The 15,746-nt window shown below is 35.2% G+C and overlaps 1 protein-coding gene across 9 annotated transcripts in view; it reads right to left on the bottom strand.

The window, feature by feature from the left end:
- Positions 1-15,746, bottom strand: part of Fnbp1l (formin binding protein 1 like) — a 138,817-nt gene that overhangs the window by 46,295 nt on the left and 76,776 nt on the right. For all 9 annotated transcript variants that reach the window (XM_004841242.3, XM_087213146.1, XM_087213149.1 and 6 more), the window contains 4 exons: positions 9,545-9,598; positions 8,178-8,325; positions 7,246-7,308; positions 947-1,051 (listed from right to left, as the gene is read on the bottom strand). In XM_004841242.3, the coding sequence (XP_004841299.2) occupies positions 947-1,051; positions 7,246-7,308; positions 8,178-8,325; positions 9,545-9,598 (370 nt within the window). The remainder of the gene's footprint in view (positions 1-946; positions 1,052-7,245; positions 7,309-8,177; positions 8,326-9,544; positions 9,599-15,746) is intronic.

Raw genomic sequence — 15,746 nt, 5'->3', positions numbered from 1 at the left:
CAGTTATCTAAAGCTATTATGAAAAACAAATAGATTTGATATTTTTCTATGGTATCTCAAAAACCAAAAAAGAGAGATGAGTGAAGCCAATATAAGAAAAATGTTAAAGCTTAAAAAAAGATTTCCCTGAGATCATACATTTCTAATTATAGAGAACTTACTATTAGTCAAAGTTTAAGTCATTGAAAATAGCATAGAAAATATAGAAGCATCATGAGTTATGCTAGAAGACTTGTTAAATTGCAACCTGGAATTTATATGAGTTAAGGTTTACATTTTTTTTAATTAGCAAAGAAAATGGAAGGCAGGAAATAAATTGTTCCTTTTTACTTTTTTCTCATTTGATTCTTTAGGGTACCATAAAACCCAAAGGAGGTAATATAATTAATGGCGGTCCTTTAGTGTATACAACAACGTTCATCTATATTTCAAAACTCCATCATTTCAGTATTATCACTCTCAAATGTTCTAAGCTAAAGAGCATTATGAATGGGATTAGGGAAGCGAAGAAGCAGCAGTTACAGAGCTAAGCTTGTCCGTTAGTAATCCTATAAATACCTGGGCCACAATCAGCGATCAAAGATTCTGTTTTTCAAAGTAAACATCTAATATCATATATTTTTGACAGTTTTATCATGTACTCTCTTTGGTAAAGTTGACAAAGCACACTAACCCCTACTGACATAACAGATAGACACATCTTAAGCTTTCTGTCCTATTTTGGAATAGGACAAAACTCAATTCCGGTAGCAACTATTTCTTGCCTCTGCATTTTAAATACAGCTAAAATATTACAATAAGCTAAATAATGCATTACCTTCACAGACCAGTAAGAGATATTTGTATATTTAGATTTAGAGGCAATGTATCTTGAAGAACTTCTACGCTGATACAAATGGTATGGCTTTTCATATGCAAATATTTTGGTATCAAAATAGTTTCTTACCTTTTCAACATCTGCCTTGGTTGCATTAGTATCATTATCCAATCTTTCATAACTCTGTTGTGCCTTTTCTGCCTCTCTACATTCCCTTTCAAATTTCTTTTTACTCTGTTAAAAAAAATTAAAATGTCACACTGAGAAAATAAGATTAGACTTAACCCATTTAAGCAGTAACTTTAAAATGTGGCCACTTTTTATTGTGTACAAATGAACTGCACACTAAAAGTAAAATCTGTTCTTTCAAAATCAGAAACTAAATCTTATTATTACAACCATATATTTGTGCCTTAAATATCAGGTATACAGTCTGTGAAGAAAAGAAGCATGATTAAGTTAATACTTATCACATATTTCAGTTTATCTATCAATTTTAAAAGGTATTTGTAAGCTTTAATTATAAGCTCATCTTCAGCAGGTCTTTTGCTTCAGTGTTTCACTGGTTGGTTTTCACTGGATGTTTCACTAGTTGGCTTTTATATTTTTTTGATGGGACTCTAGACTAACATGAGAGACGGAAATGTCCCTCCAAAATGGTTTTATGTTGCTTTCTGTCAGATGTCCCTGAAATACCACTGGTCCAGACTCAGATTTTTAAAAATGTTTTTATCCAATTCAAACTACTGTGTAAAAGCTATTTGCAACTGGGCCATGATTTCTGAGCTAAGCCTAGTTTTCAATGCCTGTATCTTTCATTCAACCCAGTTGTTTAAATCTCTTCATAGTCAGTTCTAACACATTAAGAATTCTATCAATTTTACTTTCATGATTTAATCTCGCAAAGGCTTCTAACCTGCTTAAATTTGTATTAGAAACTGATTTGGGTTTTTTGGGGGGTTTTTTTTGGTACCGGGAATCAACCTTGGGACCTTGCCCTTGCCAGGCAGGCGCTGGAACCACTGAGCTAAATCCCCGCCCCTTAAATTTGAATCTGTTACCAACTAAGCATAGTGCACAGCTGCAGTGCCCTCACTAGAGTTGGTGCAGCTCCGGGCAGTCCTTCAATTTGCCGCCCTCCAACATATCTGAATGTTAACCTATTTAAATAGAAAATTAAAATGAGAAAAAAATTAGTATTTCGATGTACTCGAATCTTCACTGCTTGTTAAAATGGTGTAAATTGTTACAATATAATTTTCCTTTTGGCCAGTAATGCCACCAAAAACTGGGCCACCAAGAGCGGACCGCCCCTCTGTGGATGCCGCCCCCTCCCCGGACCACCCCCACCCCACCGCCAGCTCCGCAGCAGCACCACCGCTGTCCCTTTGGGATCTCCCTTCCCCATTATTTTGAGGATTCCTTGAACCTCTGTCTTCTTATTCGGGTCTCTTATTTCCTAGTTCCATTCTTTCCCCTTTCTAGGATCAATTCCTCATTCTGCTAGAACACATTTAGCAGTGGCTTCTTAGAAGGGGGTTTGTGAGAGATAATTTTTTGAGTTTCCATGACTAAAAGTCCCTTTACCATCAGTTTTAATTGATGAAATTTGGAAATAAAAATTTAAAAGTAATTATTAGCATTTTCTGGATTCCTATGACCATCCAGTCCCATTTTCATTCCTGATCCATTGTATAAAGCATGTTTGTTTTCTTGACTTATTTTTGCCCATTTTTTTTTTAAGGATACATATTATTTTGAAATTAAACCTACTAGATGAGTCCTCTAATTTTATATTTTTTTGCATTTTCAATTTCGATCATTTTTACTTTTTGAGAGATTTCTTCAACTTTATCTTTCATTTTTTTCTAGAGTTAGTGTCATTTCTGCTATCATAAAGTTTTTTCAATTCTTTATATGTTCCTTTTAAAATAATGCCTTGGCTAACAAGCCAGGCGCATGCCTATAATCCCAGCACTTGGGAGGCTGAGGCAGGAAGACTGCCAAGAGTTTGAGGCCAGTCTGGGCTACATAGTGAGTTTAAGGCCAGCCTGAACTACATAGCAAGACGTTGCCTTAAAAAAAAAAGGTAACAAATTTATAGTGCCTTAGCTTTATTTCATGAATGTAGTATTTTTTCTCTATTTCCCTTAATAATATTAGTAACAATTTTCTTTATCTATCTTTTGTTTCTTTGTTTATAGTCCTAGGGATTGAACCTAAAATCTTCACACTGAGCTACATTTTCAGCCGCCCGGCCCTCATCCCTTTTCTCACTAAATTGCCAAATTGCCTGGGCTGGGTTCAAACTTCTGATCCTCCTGCCTCAGCCTCCAAAATTACAAATGTCTGCCACTATGCTCAGCTTCCTTATCGTTTTTAAGGTTTTTAATCTTCATTTTTTTTCATGGTTTCTTCTAAACTGCTTATTTTCCTGAATATTAGTTATCTTAGTTTTGGTCTTTGATATACACATTAGATGTTTTCTTCAAATCCCAAGGGATCCTTGAAAATAAGCGCCTGTGTGTGTCTGTTACTGAGGATTAAACCCAAGGCCACAGCCATATCCCTCAAGTCTTTGCACTGACCTTTTAATTTCAAAATAGGACCTTGCTAAGGCTGCTAAATTACCCAGGCTAGGCTCAAACAATCCTTCTGCCTCAACTTCCCAGAATCCTGGGATTATAGATATGTGCCATCATGCTCATTCCTGTATACTCTTCTTTAGAAAGCTGACTGAAAACTCTGTAGGTGTGGCTTGTATGGTCTTTCTTGGGTAAAACACCCAGGAGTTTCCTTGGGAAAACCCTCATAGCATTATCTGTACTTTTTTTTTTCCTTCTGTAGCTACTTTGACTCCTCAGAGAAAGCTTTTCAATTTTCTATCTAGAAAATACAAGCCTTGCTCTCTGCATTCTGAGTGATCAGAAGAAAACAAAGGATCTCAACATTTTGTAATGACCTAACCATTTCAGAAACAGTTACGATGTCTTGTCTTGAAGATTACAAAACCATATTAATAGTCCAAATTTGGAAACCAAACCTCATGATGACAAGGTCAAGGGTTTAAGTTTCTCACAGGATACCTCCCTTAACCTTCAGACAGAGATAAATTTCTTTGATGTGACCCCTGGCTAGTAGACAGAGTTCTTAGTCTACTTTTTTTTTAGTTCTTCGGAGGTTCAAATATTACACAAGGGTCTCAGTCCCAACTTCCAACAATATACACAACTGAAACATAATTATTGTCCCTGTACACTAAAATACAAGTCCTTAGCAAATATGCCCAGTAAACCACCACATTTCAGCATCCCTCCCCCATTTTTCCAAATGCCATTGTATCAATTCATACATCTACTGCTCTTTGTTTAGCCTTGGGTTCCTAACAGAGATTTTCCTTTCTTCCAAGTACCTAAGAGTTTAAAATATGACTTTTAAAAAATCATTTTATCTAGGGATTTGTACTCAAAAGATTTCTGTGTTAGCTCAGCTTGACATACTCTGTAATTTACATCAAATAAATGTGCTCTGAATTTTTATAAATTTCTTTAAATGTAGGCCTTACTTAGTATTTTTACTACACCCACAATTTATTCAAAGCACATAAAAATATCTGGGTAAGCACAATAACAGAATGTCATTTTCCTACAAAAATTAAGATTAAATTTCCACATTTAATTCTCTGAAAGTCAGTTCAGAGCTGTATTTTCAAACTGAGTAGCTATATGCTACATCAACAGAATTAAAGTACATCAACACAGTATAGGGCTTCACTCCATAAGTGCTCTTTCTTCGTGCTTTCTATGGCAGAAGAACCTGCCTCCTAACAGCAGCTGAAAATAGCTAAAACTTGTTAACCCTGCCTTCCCACAGGTTGGGCTAATCTCATTAATGGTACCATGAGGAAATCTACTGGGAGTTTTCTAGGAAAGTTTTACTTTGCTGATGAAAAGGGACAGCCAGAAAATAAATAAATAAATACTTGCCTCTGGGTGCAACTGAAATGTGTGATATCTGCCTGCCTAAAACAACTATTGACTGTAAGGGCAAAAGGCTGAAGAAACAAGCCAAAATGGTCAAGATGGCAAAGTGGACAGACAGAGAGAAAGAGGTCATGCAGCCTGGATGCCACTGCTGAATTACTTAATTTTTAAACTGCTCAATTTTGGAGCTCTGTTAGTAGAAATGCATATGATCTGTTACCTGGAAACGCCTAACTGATGGATCTAGCATCACTGATACTTCTTAATCTACAACCATTCCTCCAAGATCCCCTTCACAAGTTATTTTCTTCTGTTCTCATCTTAAATGCCAGTGCTACCTATTTTGTTTATTCTGGGATTAATTTTTATTCCCCCCCCCCAAAAATTTCCAGTACTCTGCCACTAACTCAACCTATTTCCCCAGTTCTTTATACCTACTCTAAATCATTTCAAACCTGTTAGAAATTCTACAATTTTATTTTCTTGGCTAAACGGGAAGAGACAGAACTGAAAAATAGGATCCTATACTTGTTTCTACACATTAAACAGAAATTATATCTGCAGGTCTCCTTCACTGGACTGCAGGCTCCACAAAAACTAAAACCATGTCATACTCACTTTTATACACCCAGGGCTCAGTACAGGTAAAGGATGCTGTCAATAAACTTGAGTAAACTCACCTTTTTTCGTAGCATCACTAATGCCTTGAAGAAAATGTTCCTACATTTTTGAAGCTTCTTTCTTATTTATGACCTCTGTAACTTTTTCTTAATAACTACTAATTGTTTTTTGTTTTTGTTTTTTCTGTAGTACCAGGGATCGAACTAGGACCTTGGACTTGCCAGACAGGTGTGGCGCCACTGAGCTACATCCTCACTCCTCTACTAATTGTTTTAAAGGCAAGTCAACACATTATCAACAATGATTTGGTGTCAACACCAATTGTTAATGGAGTCAGTATCTCTTCACTGTAGGAGTCTATTATCTTGTGCAAGAGTAAACACAGAAGCATATACACACTCATTAGGAGGGAGATACTAGGGATGCTAGTGAATGCAATTAAAATTTAATCAATAAAAATACTCCCTAAAAGTCTTACAGAAGCCAATTAGAAAATCAAAACAAAAATGAAGAGACTATTAATTTTTTCTTTTTTTTTTTTTTTTTGTGGTACCAGGGATCAAACTCAGGACCTTGGGCTTGCCAGGCAGCAGAACCACTGAGCTAAATCCCCTGGCCTCTACTTAAGAATTCTTAATCAGCATTGGTGATAGAATCTTTTATCAGTAACAGTTATATAACAGAATCTTAATCTAAGCTTTGAATATATATCTTTGTTTTGTTTTGTTTGGGGTTTTTCTGTTGAGTCAGGGTCTCACTAAGTTCAGGCTGGCCTTGAACTTACTATGTCAATCAAAGCTGACCTTGAACTTCCAGCAATCCTCCTGCCTCAGCCTTCCAACTGCTAGGATTACAAGTGTGTGCCACCATGCCCAAGTCTTGAATATGCATTTTTGAAAAGGAAAGAAAGGCTGGGAACACTGCAAGTATCTCAAAGTTGTTTTTCTTGACTAAACTAACAAAAATTTCGTTCAGCAAATTCTCAAGGAATATATATACATAACAAAAATATACTAGTAAAAAAGAAACTGCTTCATAAACTGAAGGTTTAAAAAGAACATCTTTTCTACCCAGTGTTGGGATTACAAGTGTCACTCATGACTAAAAAAGAATGTTTTACGAGATATAACATCACTTAATACATCGTTTTAAGTAAAGACTAGTGTTTCATGTAGACATCTTGTTTTTCCAATTACTGTATACCAGAACCTTGAAGAAAAACTACATTAACAAGTACCTTAGAAAAAATTTTAAATGAATTATTATGCTTTTATAATTTTGCCTTATAAAAGTTTGTTGTTGCTTTTTGTTTTCCTATAGTATTAGGAACATTCATAGACTTATACAATAACTGAACTGGAAGAAACACTTCATACAACCTGGTTTGATTTCTTCATTTTTCCTATGTTGAAAATGAAGTCAAGAGAAATCAAGTGGTAAGAAAAGGTAGAACTAATATCTTGGTTTTTTTCAGTCTCAAATGGTCTCCCACAATATATCACCATTATTAGTCTACTTCTATCCCCTATTTATATTTTATTGTAACTATACTCAAAAGTGCAAAAGAAACTCCCTGAATGTTTAGAATAATAAGAATATTAATTAGAGTGCTCATACAAGTACTACAGAATTATATAGGAAAAAAAGAAAAATAATCTTATATCCTCCATTTACACTTTACTGGCTACCATGCCCCCCAAAAAAGTCAAATTATGAGTAATACTTTGAAAATACAAAACTCAAGATGTAAAGCTTAACAGAATTTAGGGGTGATCTAGGGGTGACCAAAATCTTATGTTAACCATGAAAAAGAATGTAACTCACATTATCCATCTGTTTCCAGCACATGTCAAGGTACTGTTGAGCTTTTCGTCCTTCTTGGAGATGCTAGAGATTATAAACACCACCAACAAAACAAACAAAAATAATACATTTTAAATACTAAATTGTAAAGTCCCAAAGTCTTTTCAGTCTTTTTTTTTTTAAGATACTAATTATATAATTTTATGAGGACAAAGTAAATGAAATTCAACTAAAATGCATTTTATAGGATATTACTTCAGTACTTTAAATATAACCTTTCAAATAGATGTAAAATTGAGGGAAATAAAAATAACTTCAGGAGGGGTTAACAAAGGTTTTCATTTGGTAATGTGTTTTTTGTTGTTGTTTTGGAGAGTGGACCCTGGGATTTCACAATGAGCTATATCCTCAGATCCTTTTTTTTTGGGGGGGGGGGGGAGACAGAGTCTCACTAAACTGCCCAAGCTGAGCTCCGATTTGTGATCCTCCTATTGTAGCCCTCTAGGGTCATAGGAATACAGGCCAACCACACATAAATTGTTTTTCAAAGGGGACTGAACCAAAGGCCTTTGCATTATATCCCCAGCTCTTTTTAATTTTTTATTTTGAGACAAAGTCCTCACTAAGTTGCTAAATTGCCCAGGCTGGGCCAGAACTTGTGATCCTTTTTTTTTCCAATCATCTAAAAGTATAAAAAAACCATTCTTAGCTTGTGGGAACTAGGGAACAAAAATAGGCAGTAGGCTGGATTTGAACCATGGGCTATACTTTGCCAAATCATCTTATATCCAGGGGGCTCATAAATTAGCAAGAACATCTTGCAATAACTTTTTAGCTAGAAGACATTTAATTAAACAGGAAGTCCATTTATGCTGAACATACATTCTTAAAAGCAAAATAATTATTTGTGAAAATATTTCATAGAACTATAATTGAATAAAAATAAGAATTACCATTTTTCTTTCAGTTTTCAGATCATGAGCATATCTCATTAATTCACCAAACACTCTGTGTGCCATTTCTTCCGCTACTACCTCTCGCTGTCCTGCATAGTCATTTAACTCATTAAGGATGTTAAAAAAGGCTATACATGAGGTAAACCTGGCAGAAACACATTAAAAATGGTGAAATTTATTTTTCTTTTCATTACAAATATTTTGGTAAGGTATAATAAAGCCTAACACTTGACAAATCTTAACATACTCAACCTAAATCCAAACTGCTAGCTCTAAATTAACTTTGTATGGAAAGAATCCTACATTAAGCTCAAGTTACACATTTTTATATATCTTCGAGTAGCCTTTAACTTATACATAAAGGGATATTTGGGATCAAAAAATAATAAGAATACTACCTGTAGGCTCTTTTGGAATCTCTTAGGTTGCCAACTGACTGGCCTGAGCTTGGGAATGAACTTGGTTGGATTCCTAGGCTTGGCAGCTGAACCTGTTGCAGAGATGATGTGCTTGCTCTCAAGGACAGAACCTGCCAAGCATACCACTCAAATGCATTTCGATGGCTTATCTACAGAACAACTTTGCTATCAGCTCTGGATGCAGCTGCCTGTATGCCTGCCCACATCCTGAATGGGAGTGAAGTGCCATTATGGTTGGCACCAAAGAGGGGTAAAAGGGTCAAAAATAAGGGTAAAAATGTGTGTGAAGGGAAAGAGAGAAACAAAAGAGAATCACTGTGTTAAAATGTATATATCTACTTGGAATACAAGAAGGAATACTCTCTCACAACTGAATGCTGACAGCTCAGACAGGACTCCATTAACAACAAACCTAAGAATCCTAATAACTGACAATTTTATGCAAAGTTGTTAAGTCTAAGCTCACTTTCCTTGTGCATTTTTACAGCTATCTATATATTCCTATTTATAACTGTCAAAAAGCTCATAAGAAATTCCTAACCTTTTATTCAGCATTCAAAACTTACCCTGAAAATCTCATCCATTTTCATTATCCCTTTAAACCAACCAACCAAACTGCTTTACCACCTAGAATAAAAGCAACAGCCTAAAAGCTGACAACTACAAAGTGTGTAGGGTAAATACCTTTTCTTTTGGTGACTAAATCATTCCAGTGGAGCCTTAATATACATCTTACTTGGAAATCCCCACTTGAACCATTCTAGAAAACTGTCGATCAAGATTTATTCTTATAAGATAAACAGTACTTTTCTCTTTCATAAACACTGATTTTTAAAAATTAAAACACTTTTAAAATATGTTCATAAAAAAGTTAACATTACATTACTAAATATTAACAGAAAGTTTTTAATTTTTTATGCAATAATAAAGTGGTATGTAATTTACCTTGGCTCTTCATCTTTGGATGAACGTTTGGGACAGTACTTCTTAACCAGATTTCTACAGGAAGAAGATTTTTAGAAAATTATAAATTCACAAATAATACTTTGTTTAAATTCATACATTCTAGAAGTTTCCAAATTCACAAAATCAAGAATCTCATGATATAAAACAAAATGGTAATGTGATCATTTAGTACCATTAACATAACAAATACATGATCATGACATTTTGTTTTTAAAATACTAATAAGAAAGAAAGTTTATTTTTGTGTTTATATGAGTGTAATTGTAACAATTTGGTTGATTATACTATTAAATAAGAAAAGAGGAAGAGCATGAAAAAGTACTCGGTAACTAAAACTAGGGCACAAAGACACATTTCAAAGAAATAACCATTGCTCTGTTGTTTTGCAAATCGGGGATTTTAATACTAATATATAAGCAGATGCAGAATCACTAAGGGGATAAAAGTTGGTCACCATCTTCCATAACCCTATTTTTTATATGAAAATCATTCTTTGACCTCTTCTCTTTCCTAAATAAATTATATTCTGACTTGTAATTATCTCTGCTTGCATTATTTAATCTTTATGAAATCAGAGGCAAACTTTGGACTTCAGAGCCAAACTGGACTGCATGGGTTTAAATCCAGTCTGCTTTCCCTAGGATTTATGTGACCTTTGGCAGTTTCCCATTAACAGTGCCAACTGTGCCACCCCACAAATTTATGAGAATTAAATGAGATAAAACATTTATCATAGTCCTTTATACCATGCTCCTTAAAGTATATGGTACAAGGACCACTGAAGGTCCATGGACTGAAGAGAGTAATTGTATGTGTGCTGAATCTAATAATAAAAAAGGCCTACACTTTGTATCTCTCTCTGTATGCCATTTTCCTAGTGTTTAATTTTCTGCTTTTTAGCACTTTCTAGTTTGTTTATTTACAGAGGAAACAGGAGTCACACTATGTAGCCGAAGTTGGCCTTGAACTTTAAGTCCTCCTGCCTCAGCCTCTTGCATGTGTGCTCCACTGTGTCTAGCTCACTAGTATTTTTTACTGAATTTTACAAAAGCATCTATAGATTGAAAAAAGTATAAATGGATTGAAAACTAAAATGAAAGTAGTCCATCACAAATAATTTGAGATGCACTGTTCTAAACAATAAGCATTTTAAAGATAAATGTCCCTACCATCTCTCAAATACTAAAAAGAAATAAAAGAATCACTGTATAATTATTTTCAGATTAGTGTCAATTCATCCCACTTACTCAATTCACTATATCCATTCCACAAACAATTGTGTACTATTTGTTAGGCACTATGCAAGAAATCAGGAGCATTAAGAAATGTGGTATGACCATACTCAAGAGACGGGTATATACTGTAATAAAGAGCAATCTACAATATGTGACAATGATTAAGAAAGGGTGCACTGACACAAAGGGATGAAAAACACTAAGAGTTCAGATAACTATTCAGTTCCTAAACCAAGAAACCCACACTTAGTTTTAGTAAGATACAGGATGAAAGCATTAGTCCTTATATGTATTTTTCTTACCAAAGGCCTTATTAATAAATTACATGTACATAATTTATAAGTTGAGTAATCAAAAGTTTAGAAGTGAATGGTGTAGAGAAATAAAATATATAGATTTTTTATATAACATCACATACTAAGAAAAATAAGAGGGCTGTGTAGAGCAGCTTCTCCAGAGAGTGAAAGCTAAATCTTCAGTTTTTCTCTGACTAACCTTAAAGAGGTAAACCAGGAATTGGGGAACTAGAAACTCCTGGGGATTCTAGGAAAAGATCTAATGAGAAAAAGCAAGGAAGTAAGAAAAAAAATGACATTTATGAAGAATTCAATGCATAAGTGAGTTCAATGTAGCTGGAACATCAAACATAAGGCAGAGAATGACAAGCAGTGAGGCTGGAAAGATAGAGAACAAGGCAATGAATCTTCTAAGAAAAAAGAATAGAATGAAAAAAATGGAAACAAAGCTTTTGTAAATAAGGAGGGGAAGAGGAGTTGAAGGGAGGGGAGAAGAATGGGGGAAAAAAGAAGCAGCAATATATATCATGTACAGATACAAATTCCATATGATGAATGTTATCCTCTTATCTAAAATGTACCAATAAAAATATTTTTAAAGGGCCGGGGATTTAGCTCAGTGGTTCCACTGCCTGCCTCCCAACAGCAAGGTCCTGAGTTCAATTCCCGGTACCAAAAAACAAAAACAAAAAAAAAATTTAAAAAAAAAAAAAGAAAAAGAAACTCTATTCATTTTTTTTTTTGTGATATTGAAACAACTTTATTTTGCATAACAAGTTTATTTTTTTAAAAGCATATAGACAAAACAAAGTAAACATTTAAACAGATTTTAACTTCTGCCCTAAAACTGTTTCATTAAGTGTCAGTCTCTAAACATTTTTAGTTCAGTAATCATCATCTTCATCAGAGTCCATTACTTTTCTTCTGTTGAATTTAACTGTTGTTTTCTTCTGTTTGTTGGCTTACTTTTTCAAGGATTTCTATTAAACCTTGTTCTGAGACCTTACAACTTAGCTGTCCATACTTTGCCATCTGTATAAGGTAATTCTCTACTGCCTTCGTTTTTTCAGGCTTTACAAGTGCTAAATTACTTAACCTGGCTGGGGCTGATTGATCCAGAACTTGCGCTAAGATACTGTTTCTCATTTCTGCTTCCCTGTGCTTTGCTTCCTGTTGTGCTGCATCATTAGGATCCCCGTGTTTCGCCTGCAGCTCGGTCAGCCTCTGCTTCCTCAGCGACTCCTAAATATTCATTTTTAGAAGCAGGGATGATGGCGCTTATAGTCCTACTAGGGGAGGGAAAGAGAGGAGAGGAGAGGGGAGGGGGAGACAGACAGAAAGACAGAGACAGAGATAGAGACAGACAGAAAAGGAAACCTTGTGACCCTCGAGGCACAGACTGGAGCAGAGCAGTCAAGGAATGCTTAGGACCTCAGAAGATAGCAGAGGCGAGGATCAGGAGCCCTCACAGGTGTAGACAGCCAGCACTTGGGTTTTGGGCCTCCTGAACGGTGAAAGGGTAAATTTCTGTTGTTTTAACCCACTCGGTTTACAGTGATTTCTTATGGCAGCCACAAGAAAGGGAGATACATTCATTATATATTATATAAATATGTCAAAGCAATGTAAAATATGTGTTGAGAAGTCTTGCTTTTTTATATGTAATCAACTGTATTAGGCTCTTTTGTATTTTTCTAGGTTTTTAAAATATAAGAAAATATGAAAAAAATTCTGATTACTATAAAGGTTAATCCTAAATGATGCAACATATCTTAAACATAGTATAAATACCACTAATTTGAACTCTAATTACAGAGGGGAAGACCACAAATAACACAAGGAAGGGAAGAAAGTAGCTGTACTTTTTGAACATGCAGTTAGTCCCAAGCAAGTTTTTAAAGAATCTCATTTGCCTCTTTGTATGTAAAACTCACATACAGTACCTATAGGTGACTCTTTCTCAACTCAAAATTCTAAAGACCTCAGATTTACTAAACAAAAGTCACTACAGACTCTTAAAAACAAGCAGAAAATAAGACTTTATTCCAAAAGACATTTTTAAACACTGTTTGTAAAGGAAAAGCCAAGGTACATTCCTGAATCATATGCTTTTCAAAATTTCAGGATCTTTCTCAAAGCCTGCAACTAGAAAAACTACCGCACAGTCCACGGTGTTGTCTTTGGTTTTTGAGACTGGGTCTAACTCCGTAGTCTTGGCTGGCCTCAACTCACTGTGTGGCCCAGGCTGGCCTAGAACTCACAATCCTTTTGCTTCAGCTTCCCAGGTGCTGGGATCACAGAAGAGTACCATTACAATTGGCCACAACACTCTTATTTTCCATCAAATTACAATTTCTATTCTAGAAAAACATATGCCCTATAAAAAAAGACACTTTAAATTATTAATAGTACTCATTTCTAAGAAAAGGAACTGGAAATGGAGTCAAATTTCAATGAGTTTAAAAAAATTATACATTGTTTTCATATTTTAAAAAAACTAATAATGAAAAAGTACAAAAAATTTATTCCTTAAAGCGGCTGCTCTCAGCAGGACATTCTAGTTTTTGTGGGGGTTTTTTTTGGTACCAGGGATCGAACTTGGGTCCTTGCGCTTGCGCAGCAGGCAGCGAAACCACTGAGCTAACTCCCTGGGCCCTATATATATAAGCATTCACATTTTTTGTTTTGTTTTTGGGTACCGGGGATCAAACTCTGAACCTTGTGCTTTTGAGGCAGGCATCGGAACCACTGAGCTAAATCAATCCCCAGTCCTCAGTAGGACATTCTAAAAATAAGTGTAGGGCCAGGGATGTAGGTCAGTAGCGCCAGGCCTGCCTGGCAAGCTCAAGGTCCCGAGTTCGATCCTCAGTAACAAGAAAAAAATAAAAATAAATCTAAAACAACAAAAAATTATGCTGAAGAAAAATGGTTAATAAATTTATAATCTGTGCCTTTAATTTTTAACTTGTCAGGCTTACTGGCTCAAATAAATCTCAAACTTCCTTGTCTTAAGCGTGAAAATGTGAAGCATTCAGGGTGCTCTAAACTTAAAGAACATTTGAAGCAAATCTCCCAAGAAACCTGCTCTTGAGCTAGGTGGAGCGATGCCCACTTGTAATTCCAGCATTTGGGAGTGTGGGTTGGGAGAAGTCTGAGATCAAGGCCAACCTGAGCTACATACTAATTTTAAGCTGGCTCTTGGATTACAAAATCCTGTCTCAAAAAAACAAGAAAAGAAGGAAAAGAGGGTGGAAGCAGGGTGACAAAGGGAACTCTTAATGTCAGTTTCCCTAGGCTATTATTGTTTTCAGGACTTTGGCCTCTCTTCTAAGCTATAAATTCTCCAAATTACCAATTATAACAGCAGCTTATATGTAAGACATGTTTTCAGTAGAGTACAATAAATTAGGAGTTATCTGAAACATAAACTGTAATAAATATACAGTATATATTACAGAAACTGTAACAGATGTGATAGATATGCTAGTACTTTGCCTTGGTGTGTGTACATATATGTTACCCATGTTTTCTAAGTACCCTGGAATCATATACTGTGAATACAAAGAACCACTGTTCCTTTAGGGCCTGAGAAGATCTCTAAATTTAATGAGCATCTCCAAATACTGTAATACTTTATATATTTTATATAGGTGATATGAGATATATCACCTTGCTTAATATATCCGAATTGATGTGATCTTTTTATCCATTTTTGTTATGTCTGTGTTCATTTGAGGATTTTACTGAAAAATTATGAAATATTCCACATACGTTCTCAAAACTTTCATTTACTTTTTTTATACAGGTCAGTATGGAAGTTCCTCAAAACACTAAAATTAGAGATACCATTTGATCCAGCTGTAACACTCCTTGGTATAGTCCCAAAAGAATTAAAGACAGCATACCATAGTGATACCCACACACCCATGACTACTCCAGTTCAGTTCACAATAGCTAAGCTATAGAAAGAGCCTAAGCACCCATCAATAGATTAAAGGATTTTAAAATGTGGTGTGTATATATATATATACACACATACATATATATATACACATACAATGGACTATTACTCAGTTATAAAGAATGAAATCACACAATATGCAGGAGAATGGATGGAACTAGAGGCCATCATGTTAAGCAAAATACACCATACTCAGCCAGGCATGGTGGTGCACACCTGTTCAATGTGCCCTACACTGTGCACTACACAGTGAGTTCAAGGCCAGCCTGAACTACACAGTGAGTCCCTGTTTCCAAACAAAACAAAACAAAACAAGCCACACTTAGTCAAATATAAGGAATGGGAGAGTATGACATGAAAGTAGAAAAAAGATTATTACAGATAAGGACAAGAATGGGGAAGGAAGAAGGGGAGAAGTAATAAGGAGATGAAAAAGTATGTTATATGTATGTGCCAATATGCTAAGACCATTATTCTGTATAACTAATATATACTAATAAAAGTTTTAGCTGGGCATGGTGGTATAAACCTGCAATCCTTCCAGCACTCTGGGAGACTGAGGTAGGAGGCTCTCAAGTTCAAGGGCAGCCTGGGCAACTAAGCTAAGATTTATCAAGACCTTGTCTCAAAAAATAAAAAGGGCTGAGGATGTACCTCAGTGAGAAGGCCCTCAATGCCACAATATAGTA

Source organism: Heterocephalus glaber, unplaced genomic scaffold (genome assembly GCF_053883595.1).
Source record: "Heterocephalus glaber isolate CG9 unplaced genomic scaffold, H.glaber_assembly_v1.0 deba00001442, whole genome shotgun sequence".
NCBI lineage: Eukaryota > Metazoa > Chordata > Mammalia > Rodentia > Bathyergidae > Heterocephalus > Heterocephalus glaber.
This window is presented reverse-complemented; position numbering and strand designations above follow the sequence as displayed.